This window comes from Sceloporus occidentalis, unplaced genomic scaffold (genome assembly GCF_023333645.1).
Source record: "Sceloporus occidentalis isolate IW3139 unplaced genomic scaffold, rSceOcc1.0.p SCAF_164, whole genome shotgun sequence".
NCBI classification, from domain to species: domain Eukaryota; kingdom Metazoa; phylum Chordata; class Lepidosauria; order Squamata; family Phrynosomatidae; genus Sceloporus; species Sceloporus occidentalis.
The window spans coordinates 31539-46115 of record NW_028317144.1 but is presented as its reverse complement, the minus strand read 5'-3'; the positions used below and the strand labels follow the sequence as shown (position 1 = coordinate 46115).

At 39.2% G+C, this 14577-nt stretch overlaps 1 protein-coding gene across 1 annotated transcript in view; it reads left to right on the top strand.

Moving 5' to 3' along the window:
- The window catches only part of LOC149279479 (von Willebrand factor A domain-containing protein 8-like), a gene marked incomplete at its 3' end in the record, with an annotated part of 134341 nt that overhangs the window by 90540 nt on the left and 29224 nt on the right, over positions 1-14577 (top strand). The window contains exons 30-36 of the mRNA XM_089501115.1: positions 1929-2039; positions 3035-3099; positions 3184-3309; positions 5142-5251; positions 5963-6117; positions 6834-7029; positions 10753-10834. Coding sequence (XP_089357241.1) covers positions 1929-2039; positions 3035-3099; positions 3184-3309; positions 5142-5251; positions 5963-6117; positions 6834-7029; positions 10753-10834 — 845 coding nt within the window. The remainder of the gene's footprint in view (positions 1-1928; positions 2040-3034; positions 3100-3183; positions 3310-5141; positions 5252-5962; positions 6118-6833; positions 7030-10752; positions 10835-14577) is intronic.

The following is a 14577-nucleotide window of genomic DNA, read 5'->3' as shown; positions in this document are numbered from 1 at the left end:
TAATCATATCTTTGGAAGGGAAGTTCGAACTTCAGTAAGTGTGGAAGGAGGAGGGAGAGAGAGTGATAAATGAAAATGTCTCAAATGTGACATTTTGTAATACTTGAAAGCACACTGAAACTTGAAACTATTAGCCACATTTTATAAAGATGATGACATTTATACTTAAACTTTACTGGTGTTGCGTAACATTCTCTTTCCTTTAAAAATCCTAATTTGCACATAATTCCATGAAAAACAGCAGCAATAATTACAATTGTTACAAAAAGAGTGTATTTTTATCTTTTTTCTTTTTGTTAAAGCACTGTGTGTGTGTGTATATATATATATATATATATATGTATACAAACACACACATCGAGTGTCATCACGTGACACCTAAGTAAAGTAGGGAGTGAGTTGGTATGTTTAGAGACTAATCAGTACCCTGCATGTGAGGATACAAGGATCTTTTACCCTTCAAGTTATAGAGGTGTACTATAAACCCCAGCAAATTCAGTTTAAATCTATGTCTAAATATATTTTAAGAACTGTTACATTTCAAACACATTATTGTAACAGTAATAGTAATACCCTGAAATGCTCTTAAAAATACCCCTCGTCTTATAATCGGGGTCGTCTTATAATCAGACCTCAAATAGGTCTGACTATGAGACGACTAAGATCCAGATCCCCCGCAGCTGCAGGGGACCTGGATCCTCCTGTCCCCCCCCGGCCCCACTTACCGGTACTTCTGAGTCCCCGGTGTGTAGCTGGGGCAGCGTGTAGATGTCTACGCAATTCGCGTAGACAACTTCCGCTGCAGCAGGAAGGAGGTGTGGCTAGCAGCGGGGGTTGTCTGCGTCCATCGCGCAGACCTTCTCCGCGCCAGTCTCTCTGACAGTCGGGGAAGGTCTGCGCGATGGACGCAGACAACGCCCGCTGCTAGCCACGCCTCCTTCCGGCTGCAGCGTAAGTGCGTGGGATCTGCACGCTGCCCCAGCTACATGACAGGGAAGTCAGAAGCACCGGTAGGTTGGGGGGGGCGGGGGAGTGTTAAATGGGGGGCATAAGGCATTTCTGGAGGCAGAGTGCTCTGTGAAATGCCTTTTAACCCCCTTAATGCCACTCTGCCTCCAGAAATGCCTTTTTAACCCTCTATACGCCACTCTGCCTCCTGAATGCCTTAAACCTCCCTATATGCCACTCTTCCCCATAATATGCCTTTTAACCCTCTAAATGCCAGAGTGGCATATAGGGGTATAAGGCATTTCTGGAGGCAGAGTGGCACATAGGGGGTCAAAAGGCATATCATGGGGCACAGTGGCATATAGGGTTAAAAGGCATATCATGGGGCACAGTGGCATTTAGAGGGGGTTAAAAGGCATATCATGAGGCACAGTGGCATATAGGGGGTATAAGGCATTTCTGGGGCAGATGTGCATAACTGGGGGGCAGGCTGGAAAATAGAAGGAAATAAAACCAAAATATTTTTCTCAATCATAGCTTTTATTAAAAAAAAAAAAATAGTTTAGATGAATTAACATTTACTGGTAAAACTTTTTTCCTATAGGGTCGTATTATATTCGGGCTTTTTCTTTTTTTCCTAAATTAATATTCAGATTTGGGGAGTCGTCTTATTATCAGGGTCGTCTTATAATCGAGCAAATACGGTATTTTCTTTCTTGTTATCTTAGGCTACTGCCTTCTCCGCTTTCATTGTATTTGTAATTAACTCTGCACAAATCCTTTGTGATTTTGTTTTGCTTATTATTTTGTTTACATAATTATTTTTAAAACATGCTTATTTATAAATGTTTTACACTTGAACTTATTAAACTTATTAATATTTCTGTAAATGCGTTATTAGTAAGCAGGTGTATAATTATTTAAATGAGACAGGCCTAGCATGTTTCAGAGCTAAAAATGAAATTCTTGTTAATTCTTAGAGTAACGTCATCCTGTTACTGGACACAAAAAGTGGGACACTTCGCCGAATCTTATTGTCACATGAAGAACCTCCAAGGAAATCATCTTGGTGGGGAAGTAAAGAGGCACAGGTAGGATTGAGCACTTAAATGCCACTTTTTCCTATATACTCATCATTCAAAGCTCTAAATAACAAATGGATTGTTTCACATCTCTCTGTGGCAGTTATTCTTTCAGAAATGCTCAGTAGGGTTTAAGACCCCTCTAGGTTCTTCAATGGGTATTTCTGAAGGTGTAACTTTCATCCCACATTTCATTTCTTTCTTTCACCCCAGCAAGATTCTGCTAAAGTTGTGTTTGTATGACAACACTGCCATTGTAATGTGGACAAACTATGCACACCACCTCTAACCAATATATGATATACACCAATCAGCCATAACATTATGACCACTTTTAGGTGAAGTGAATAACACTGATAATCTTGTCATTGTGGCACCTGTCAGTGCAAGTGATCATTTCATCCTCAAAGTTGATGTTTTAGAAGCAGGAAAAATGGGCAAGCGTAAGGATCTGAGTGACTTTGACAAGGGCCAGATTGTGGTGGCTCAACAAGCATCTCCAAAACTGCAGCTCTTGTGGGGTGTTCCCGGTCTGCAGTGGTCAGAATCAAAAGTGGTCCAAGGAAGGGAAAGTGATGAACCGGCGACAGGGTCATGGGGCGCAAAGGCACATTGATGCGCATGGGGAGTGAAGTCAAAGCCAACAGACGAGTTACTGTAGGTCAAATTGCTGAAAAAGTTAATGCTGCTTCTGATAGAACACAGCGCATCACAGTTTGTTGTATATAGGGCTGCAGAGCAGTCAGGGTGCCCAGGCTGACCCCTGCCAAAAGTGCCTACAGTCACTCCCTAGCATGTCATTCTTTTTAAATGTTTTGGTCAGGGTTTTCTTCCTGCTATGTGTGGGTTTTACTTGCAGAAGATTGCACAAATTTAACATGGAGAAATTAACAGTACATTGACTTATGTTAGGCACATCTTTTATTTAAAAAATACTATCCCTAAATGATCTGTCCTAAAGAGGATAAACGTCAGACTCACAAGGTCTATCTGATGTCTTTCAGGAAAGCCATAAAATGTGCCGGGAGTTTTCCCATAAAAACTGGCTGGTGTTCTTCAAGGAAAACGGGTAGGTGTGCCAGGTGTCTGTCATAACTCATGTACCTGCACAGAATCCGATTTTCTTATTGTTTCCCTTACTGTCATTTTAAAGGAATTCACTTAGTGTTCTGGATGTTCTGGAAGGAACCACCAACACCATCTCACTACCTATTAACCTCAAATCAGTTTTCCTTGTGGCAGAAGACAGATGGCTTTTAACAGAAAGTAAAACCAACAGGTAAGTTTATAAAGTTTGTTTTTGGTCACCAACTATAGGGGGAAATGAAAATAAGAATAAATATAGCCATTAAGGAAATACAGCCCTAGAAAAAGACTAGGAGTAAGGTAAGTTTAAGTGTTTTTTACTGCTTCTATACCTAAAGAAATTTGCAGATTATACAAAGTAAATCCGAACACACACATACCTGTATATATGCTGACTGCCATAAACACAGATCACAGCTCCTACCTGCAGAGTATCTCTTTTGCTGTATCTGCAGGTCGGTGGCTGGAGGATCCTGACACGTTAACTCTAACCCTCTTTTCTTAAAACGCCATGCAGCCTCCACACAAAGTAGAAAACTGACTGCAGTCAGTGATGCTCATGATGGAGTCTGTCTATGTCCTCTGCTGCGTGAGAAGAGCCCCTGCCCCAAGTGGGTGACCCACCTGACTTCCCACTCAGCATAATAAGTGCTGTATGCACGCTGTGCATTGCAGGCTGATACAAATATTGCATTGCGCCATAAAAGCCACAAGTAGGGGCTCTTGACACAAGGGGGCCCTGGGGCAATTGCCCTATTTGCCCTGTTATTATCCCAGCACTTTACAGCTTGGAAAAGTAATTTTACCCAATTTCGAGCCCTTGTAACCAAACTGGTGCAGATGGTGCAGGATTGTGGACCCCAAATAAACTTTCTTCCTCTACTTCTTCACTTAATCCTATGTTATGATGTAATACCATATGTACTTAAGTTATTCATACCTAAATGCATTAGGATTTTTCTAGATACCGTTCAATTGCTTGTACAGTGACAAGAGCAGAGCCCCTTTCTCCTTCTGTACCAGTAGGTGTTAACACATGCTAATCCTATTGTCAGTTTGGACATCGTCAATTTTGAAGCAATTGATAATTTTCGCACTCCCCTTTTTGTAATAGCACTATGGAATCCGCTAGCACTCTGTAGATAGAATGCAATGTGAAATGCTTTATGCCTTGAAATGTTTGAGCATTGAGCAACAAGTTGATCCTCATGCGGTTTGTCTCCTATATGGTTAAATCCATTAAATTATCAAGCTTTGCAAAAAGTTCAGGGCTAGACTGTAAGTAAAATGTCCCCATATGGCACTCCAAACAACAATGTACGTATAGCAGCGAAATTTCAGGACAGATGAAATGAGTGTGTTAATCAAAGAGAAGGGAATAAGATTTCCACCCGAGACATTTCTGTGACTAATGATTAGATGACATCCCATGCCGGGCAGCCATCTATGTAATGTTCTTCTTGCTGGCAGCGTCTAATAGAATAATGAGTCTGAACTTTTGGAAGAAATGATAAAGAGTTCTCAGTTGCTTCTATTAGGAGCCTTCCAGGGGCACTTTAGGAAATAACAGAGAATACCAAATTGCTGCTGGCAGACTGTACATCTTTATTCATTTCTCTGTGTTTATTCAACCTCTTAAACCATACGGTCATATATATCCAAAATAATACAGGGAGTGTCTGTCCGTGCCAAAGCCTGTATTAGACAACAATCTAGTAGATTGCCTAATGACTAGTAATAGGTGTAATAGGTTAAAGTGGTTTTTCACAACTAATTTGTTTGAACTAAGCATATTCTAATAATGGGATAAACTGTTCTGAAAACTAGTATATTATACATAATGTGTTTTGTTCATATAAGAATTATATCCTTTACTGTATTCCGTGTTAAATAATGCTGGTCATATGTAGACACAATTTCTTTATAATATTATAGAAGCAAACAGCTTTACGGTATGGTTATTGTTTACCATAAACAGCATATATAGGATTCTTTATTCTAATTCCTTTTCACCCCTATCATCAGAAAGTTTCTTCTGACCAAGCCTTTGCATATGGACGCTGAAGACACAGGAGTTTGCCAGCTTCATGTACTAAGTGAGGAACCAGTAGATACAGGATTTGGCATAACAGCAGGTATTAAATACTTTAGATTAAGGAAATCAATGTGCACCCTTTTAAGAGCATTTAAAAATGTTAGCTGCTCGACTACATAAAGGGTTAAATGTAGAGGGCACATTCTGTGCTAGGCCTAGGGCAGCAGCCGCTCGAGCACTTTGCAAGACACAGATTACCCTTTTGGGCAGTGCTTAATGGGCAAAATGAGGCGATCAATGATCTCACTTGTAACCATATCGACGGACGTTTTTTCCACATAGAAGACAAGTAATGACAGCTTCATTTATTGTGATTAATATTTTCTTTTTTCTGCTGTCATCAGAGAGTAACACAAGATGCTAGAAATGTCCATGGGTTAGCCATGTCATGTGTTGCATGGTAAGGTTCTTTTCTGTAGAAGGGTCAGTACTCTTGACCTTATTCCATGGACTCACCCTACCCCTCCACTACCCAGCCCTCCAGAGGAGCCTTCTATATAATTTTAGTAAACTTAATACTGAACTTGCATGACCACAAGCAGAATGCCTCTCGCACACGGCCAACATGTGGGAAGGCAACCTCCTCCCACTAAGCTGAACATCGCAGCATGCATCATGAATGGCTCTGCTGTGGGTTGCAGGTCCCCCGGCTGTCAATGTATAACACTAAGCAATCACCTTTCAAGTGACTATCAAGCAACTAATGTCAAAGTTCAAATTTCATATCTAAATCTACTTTTGTTTTCCTCAGCGACAGAACCTTCAAATCTCCATGTGATTTCAAGTGACCAGTTGCCATCTGAAAACCTAAGTGCCGCCGTTGGCCAGAAAATAACATCCCCTAATAGGATATTTTCAGATGAGGATAACTTTGCCTCAATAGTGGTGGGCTTTCCAGAACTACTGGTAAGTACCATACATAAATATTTACCTTTTATTTATTGCCATTTTTGTGAATTATTTCTATCCCAAACAAATTATCTGCAAGTAGTTATTTCTTGATTCCTTCTTAAATTAGAAAGAAGAAAAGCTTTGAAACCTAGGTGTATAATTGTGACACTATAACATTTTCAGTAATTCAGCCACTAATGATTTTGGAATTCTCACATAGAAACATAGAATGTTACAGTACATCAAAGTCTCTGACCCTTTAGGTTTAGGTTATGGCCTCTTGATCAAGCAAATGTCCTCTTCTTCTCAACGCTTCCATAGTATTCTATTTTATTCACTAGTAAATAATAATTGTTTACGCGTTTCATAAAAACATTGAAATATGTTTAGAAATCATATGTGTATAAATTTTCTTCATCATTAGTTTTGTTGCCCATACATTGTATGCAGTACTGTATGGTTTTATATCGTCTTATGTATATTCCGCAAGAAGTAACTTCACTCATGTACTCGTGTTTTAAGCAGATTAGGAGGCATAAAATAGAGGTGTGTCATACCCAAAGTGTCTTTAATTAATCAGACTACACTTTTTTTCCAATACTATAATTTAACTGTCCCTTTAAAAAAACAGATCTGTACCGTCTAGCTTGATTCTAATGCTGTTTTTAACCGTTTTATAGAATGTATAACAAGAAAATGTTTAAACAAACACGTCCTTGATTTGATTTTAGTCTCCTAGTGAGGTTTATGGCTGGCGAAGAAAATCTTCATTAGATAATCACCACCCAGGCGAGCCGCTTTTCCAACCAGGACGCGGTAAATTTGGGAATGTAAAACATAGAAATTGTGTGACTCTTCTTTCTGCCAATCAAATTGTCAGAGTCGTATCACCAGCTAATGTGCCTCTGAAAGATGTATACCCTAAAGGTAAGATGTATTTGTCATACTGTATATGCCCGTGTTTAATTTGCATACATTTCTTATGCTAACCTGTGTCTTGTTAGGGCCAACTGGTTTTGCTGTGTATAACCTTATCTACTAGATCTAACCTTATCTACTAGCTCCAGCTTATCCTCTAAAGAAATACTACACTATATGAAAGACTTTGCCTTATTCAAATTACCATTAAATAACATTTAATTTTATTTTGAAGTTAGTTTATTCACACAGTATATATATATATATATATATATATATATATATATATATATATATATATATATATATATATATATACTGTGAATATTATATACATACACCCACTGGAAACTATAATATGAAGAATGGACTGCCAAACATGACTTTCTGTACATGAGCAAGGACTAAAGCCCCCATGGTGTCTTCCTTTCCATTACATATGTTTTAGCATTTCCCAGTACCCTGGGCGTTTTAGGCCTGCCATTTCTCAGCAAGAGGTGCAAGCACTGCCAGGTGCCCAAGTCATACTATTATAATAGTATTATATATATAATATAACATATTATTATTATAGTACATAGTCTTTTCATAATATTACACAAAGTGAATTGTTAGATAGTTTTTATTACCCAAACATTAGCCTTTTTCTTTGCAATGTAAATCAAAATGGAAGAATATTCCTATTGACAAACCTAGCATGATAGTGAAGCTCTGTGATTAAGATATCACACCCTTTAATACATAACATTTGTAGTGGATTGTTCACCTTTCTGGCATTTCAGTAGTTACGTCTGACTAATGAGGAAATCTGGATAGATGGATGTCTGCTGCTATAGCTACAATAAACAGATCTTTTACCCTCCTGATTCAGTGAATCTAAGAACAGTGTGACCTGGAGGTGACAAATTCATTTCACATACCATGCTTGCAAAATGTGAGAATATAGCAGTGTATTTTTGGGTTGTGAAGGACTCATTTATTAACAGGCAGGCTGCATTTTCTCTTACCCCTGTATTTTTTATAACACATGTAAAACTGCTTTATTTATAGCAAAACTTTAACAAATGTTGGAGAACGTCTTCCTGTTTTTGCTTATTTATTAAATGTTTGCCATGTAACAATTTTGCTTCCGAAATAATTAATATTGTATGACTTTTGATCGCTCGTTTCCCAAAAAGGTTAAGATAATTTTACAAACCTGCAGAAATCAATTGCTGTTTCACATTTTGTTTTAAAGACCCAACGTTACCAGTTTCTGATGGCAATAAGTTGGGACATAAAGCTACTAGCTCCACCAGATACAAGGTTGTTAACTATCTTAGAAAGTATAGAATTCAATGCCAGATAAGAACCAACCGACTCATCTAGTCTGCACAAACCGTATTGGCACGATTATAGGCCGCACCCTTAAAGTTTGGTGCTATTTTAAAGAAAAAATACACGAGTGGAATGGTAAAGCAGTATTTTATCTAATGAACAGGAATACATGTCTTTTAACATTTTGCTATCCATTATGCAGTTAGTCAGCATATGTTATATACAAAGTGAAATTTGGAAAATCAATAGCCATTTTAAGGTACCCCTCTTAATTCATAATGCACCTTACTTGCAGGCATAGGTATGCCACTCTGCTCCCTAGATATGCTTTATGCCCCCCAGATATGCCACTCTGCCTCCTGATATGCTTTATGCCCCCCAGATATGCCACTCTGCTCCAAAGATATGCCACTCTGCCACTCGGGCCAATACGGTATTTTCTTCTGTAAAGACTTGAACCTTATTTGGTCCTTGGTCTTGTTTTAGATTCAGTGTAGCCACATGCCTATTCCAGACATGTTTTAATCCCCTCACTGTATTAACTGCTACCACTTCTGGATGAATGTTTCAGTTATCTGCCACCCTTATAATAAAGTCAAACTTCCTTGCATTACATCTTAGCCTCTAACCCTCTAATTCTGGAGTATGATATCTTGTTTTTTCATTTTCCCTCTGGTCACAAGTCTTGTAGAGTGGCAGGACCTGGGTATGGCTGCACCTTGCTATGTATAATAATGCACGCCCATCACGGTGGTGTCAGGGAACTTTGTATATATCAGATGTAGCCATAGTGCTGAACAAGCCCTTCATGCGAGAATTGCAGTCGTCTGCATTAACTACAGGAAGTCATTAAGTGAGATTGGTTGAGCTTCCCCTTGGCACAATTCCTGCGCTCTATATAAAGCGTTCTCACATTGCTTAAAAGTCACACTGGAAGTTTGATGCTACTAGGTGTATGTACCTGACTGGCTACTTTGTATATGTCATGCATGATAGTAAAACAACATTACATAAAGAGAACAAGATAAAGTAATTAAACAAAAAGCTTTCTTCAACTAAATGATATAATAAATATATAATAAAAAAATAATGAAGCACAGAATGCTTGGAGCTGCACTCTTTGAGTTAACAGTTTGTATAAAATAAAACAAGAGTCAAAGAACATCACAATTAGGAGTTACATAGTTACATAGTTACATAGTTACATAGTTACATAGTTACATAGTAAATAAAGTTGAAAAAAGACCTAAGTCCATCAAGTTCAACCCTTCTACCTAACCTTCCTATTCTTGATCCAAAAGAAGGTTGATACGTGGGTCATAATACGTATTATTTTTATGACAGTTGGGGTTTTTTTTGCCAACAGCCATTCATCCCGTGTGGAATGAAGTGGCTTCTGGACTTCATTCTGGGTCATCAAGAAGTTGCACTAGTTAGAAATGCTTCCCAAATTAGAACCAATTAAGGGCAGCCCAGGTTTATTTCTAATAATTGTCTAAAATAATTATTAGAACCAGGGCAGATGACATACTCTGAAACCAAGAGAAATTATATGTGGAACTCAGCAAGCAGCTGGGGAACAGGCCCTCCAGGCCTTGACAACCTTTTTAAAACATGTGTAATTTATTCTAACACAAAAATCGTGCGGTGGTAGTTATGAATTTAATGCTGCTCAAATAGAGTTAAAACTAAGCTACTCCATGCCAGGCCCGGACTGGGACAAAAAATAGGCCCGGGCATTTAAGCCTGTTTTTATTTATTTATTTATTGTTAAAGCCCACCCTTCATGTACCATCTTTGCATTTACTCTCTCATCCACACAAATCATTAACACATTCATTAATGCAGTCTCACAAATCATTCAAGCAATAATCCACACATGAATTCATTAATTGTCATACGCATTCACACAATTCATCCACACATTTATTCATTCATTCTCATATGCATTAACACTACCCCCTCTCCCCATCTTATCTGCCCCCTCTCACTATCTAACCCCCCCTCTGCCCCTTCTCACTGCCCCCCTCCCCCCTCTCTTTTCTTATTTCCCTAACATGATCAGTTAATTACAGAGTGTCATTGTCCAGTTCTATAAATAATTTAATATAGTATCAAGAAGAATGTAAAAACTGATATACAGGATTCACTTTTTGCAGATCTACTCAACTAGGAGCCAGCACTTCATGGGACACATTCACTTTCATAACTAAATGATGTGAAGGGTCAGCTTAACATCCATTACCATCTAAATATATTTAATTGCGTAAAAAATCTCTTATTTCTATTTTTTTTCTCTTTAAGTAAACATGCTGAGGAAATTGAATTCCTCTGCTACAGAACAACAATCGCATGCTTGATCCAAAAGTTTTAGCCCGAGATTTATTTAACAAAATGTTTTCTAACCTCTTTTAGATGTTACTCCCCCACATTCAACTGGATATTTGGAAGTGACAGACCTTAATTCAAGAAAAGTGAAATATATTCCAGTTCCCAGGTAAGGATTTATTCTGTAAATGTATTTTGTAATTGCTACAATGTTCACATGAGTCCAAAATGCTATGAAGTTTTAATCCTTATAGCCCAAGAGCCACTAAATATTAAATGGACAGTCTAATGTCACACACAGACCCACCAGCAAAGAATGTATATTAAAGTACTTTGGAAATACTTCAATATGCATCCTCTCTGGATTTGGTGGAAATTTTGGCTACTTGAAACAACCAAACACTGAAAGCGCTCCCACTGAGATCAATGCAGATGCTTTCTGCGCGGGTACCTGCAGGGTATCGTAGACTCCTTGGGACTCTTGTGCAGGAGATACTGCTGGCTGGGATTTTTATATCCCAAGTTCATTTCCTGAATTGCCACATAGATTTTTATTTTTTTTGCGGTAGGGTCTTTTCACCTGAAATGAACCTTAGAATAATGGATACCACAAATTCTAGCTTTGAAGACAATGTGCACAAAGAGTTTTAGATGTGAAGCATCCCTCCTGGCATTTCAAATGGCAACAAAAAGGGACAATTTATAGGGTGTATAGTTTTGAGTGGGTTAGGCTAGTATCATGACTTTACTAGAGCTATAGATGGGACATTGTGACCTACAGATTTTCTGTGCTGTGACTAGAGCTGTAGAACGCCGTGATACAACCACCTATGAAAGAGGGACACCAGAGAAGAAAAATGGGACTACCCCTCGTAAGCTTGCTAGGTATGACATGAATTGGTGCAGAATAGGCAATGATGAATACATTTTCACATATTTTCACATATCAAGGGCCCCAGCACAATTTAGGTGACTTAATATTAGGGTCTTAAAAATATATAGGTCACACCACTAAACATTAAATATGCCTGCATAGTGTACATAGAAAAATCCACTACCAGGAAAATGTTAGTATCACAACATATTTACTAATTCTAACCTTTAAACCTGGTTCTGTTCATGTTGGGTCAGGTGCAGATCTCCCTTTAGTCAATAACCCAACCTGCCTTTCCCTGCACTGAAATTATGCTTGCTTGGGAATGTAGTTTCTGACATGTATATGCAACATTCTTGAGTTGTAAATACCTCCTTTTGACTTCTTTTCAGAAACAATTTGTATTCTGGTTCTGTGTTTTTTTACAACACCATGTGGACAACCTATTTTGCTCTACTTGTCTTAAAGGCTAGAAAAGAGATTACAAAACAATCACACAATTGATTTCCTTTAGGACATTAAAGACACATAAGACTGACGAGGGCAATAGCAACCCCCTTCAAAACCTAAAATAAGACCCCCCCACCAGGCCCGGACTGGGACAAAAAATAGGCCCGGGCATTTAAGCCTGAGCAGCCCATTTTTATTTATTTATTTATTGTTAAAGCCCACCCTTCATGTACCATCTTTGCATTTACTCATTCACACAAATCATTAACACATTCATTAATGCAGTCTCACAAATCATCATTCAAGCAATTCATCCTCACATGAATTCATTAATTGTCATACGCATTCACACAATTCATCCACACATTTATTCATTCATTCATTCTCATGCGCATTCACACTACCCCCTCTCCCCATCTTATCTGCCCCTTCTCACTATATTCCCCCTTTTCACTATGTACCCCCTTCCCCACTTCTCAATATGTACCCCCTCTATCTATCCCCTCTCCCCCTTTCTCACTATCTAACCCCCCTCCCTCACCCTACTTACCTTGTTGCCGGAGCAAGCACCAACTGCGACCGGGCCTGCGGCAGGGCCGGATCGATTTAGGGGCTGATGGAGCTGCAGCTCCAGGCCCCCACCTTAAAATAGGCCCAGTCAGGACCGGACTATGCAGAGCCCCATAAGCCCGCCGCAACTGCAACCGGGTCCGCCACTCTAAGGGGCCGGGAAGCCCCCACCAGGGCCGGCCTTAGGGGTCTGCGGCCGCACAGGGCTTAAATTAAAACATCAGGGTTTTTTCTCAACTTTATTTAACATCCTCCATGTTAAATAAAGTTAAAAAAAACTTTATTTAACATGGAGGATGTTAAATAAAGTAAAAAAAAACAAAAAACCCGATGTTTTATTTTAAACCCTGATCGGCCACACACCCGTAAGGCCGGCCCTGGTGGGGGCTTCCCGGCCCCTTAGAGTGGCGGACCCAGTCGCAGCTGCGGCGGGCTCAAGGGGCAGGTGCCCCTTATGCCCTGCGTTAATGCGGCCGTAAAGGCCGCATAGGCCCAGTCAGTCAATTAGGGGTCTGCGGCCGCACAGGGCTTAAATTAAAACATCAGGGGTTTTTTATCAACTTTATTTAACATCCTCCATGTTAAATAAAGTTAAAAAAACTTTATTTAACATGGAGGATGTTAAATAAAGTAAAAAACCCCCAAAAAACCCGATGTTTTATTTTAAACCCTGATCGGCCGCACACCCGTAAGGCCGGCCCTGGTGGGGGCTTCCCGGCCCCTTAGAGTGGCGGACCCAGTCGCAGTTGCGGCGGGCTCAAGGGGCAGGTGCCCCTTATGCCCTGCGTTAATGCGGCCGTAAAGGCCGCATAGGCCCAGTCAGTCCTGTCCTGACTGGGCCTATTTTAAGGTAGGGGCCTGGAGCTGCAGCTCCATCAGCCCCTAAGTCAATCCGACCCGATGGCCAGTCCGGGCCTGCCCCCCACGGTTGAGTAGCTTGATTCAACTCATTTTACTAGTCAAAGTCTTCTGTGTTTAGAGAGTAAGAGGTCAGCACAGTTTTGTTTACTCAAGGGTCTATTTTTTTACACAAAATATGTCTCACTTTTATTATTTCTGATCTTGCTTCATAGTCATCATTAAGTATTAAGTTAGCTATGTTAAATCCTTTCTGCAAATGCATATTTCATTCTTAACCTTTGTTTTAAGTCAAGGATGCAGAAGATACGGCTGCCAGTTGCGGTTGGTTGTAATATGTTGATTTACAGGGCTTAGACAATATTGCATTTATTCTTGTAACCAGACTTTGAACCCATTCTGACCTTTTTCCTTAATAACAAAGGGATCAAGGAATACTCTCAAAAGGGGATTACCCTTATGGTGGAAGAGAGCAAGGTTTTCATACACTACAGCCTGCAGTTCATTCTTGCAATTTAGAATTATGTTCACCCAGCTTTGAAATACAATTAGTTTTCATATTAAACAGAAATACGTTACAGTATATTTAGATGATAAAATTAATAGTGTATTTAATTAGCTTGCCTGTCCTAATTACTTTTGCCCCTTTTTTATCTTGTTCATATTTCCCTAATGATCAGTGCAGCCCACTAACAGTCTTTAGAACCATGATCAACTGGACTTATTTTCTAAGGGATGCCATTGGAAAACAAAAAAAGATAACTAAATCATAAGATCTACACTTTTGTCCTCTCTTCAAGTCATCCTCATCCAAGCAATCATCTTTTAGTCTTTGCTTCTTCCCTCAACCACCAAATTATATTGTAAACTCGCAAGAGCAAGCCCTATTATCCTTCTATACCAGTATCTTCTAGAATGTCTTATGTCATTTTAAATTGTCACTTATTTTTACTACCCCCTATTGTAACTGTGCTGCAGAATATGTTGGCATTATATGAATAAATGTAATATAATCTGCACTTGCATCACTGCATTCCAAGTTTGCCTGAAATCATTCCTTGGACAATAGTTGCCAGATAGAATCCAAATCATAGCCACAAATATTCCAGCATGTGAACCAATGTTTTAATGATCCGATTTAGCAGGATTTGGCTTTTGAA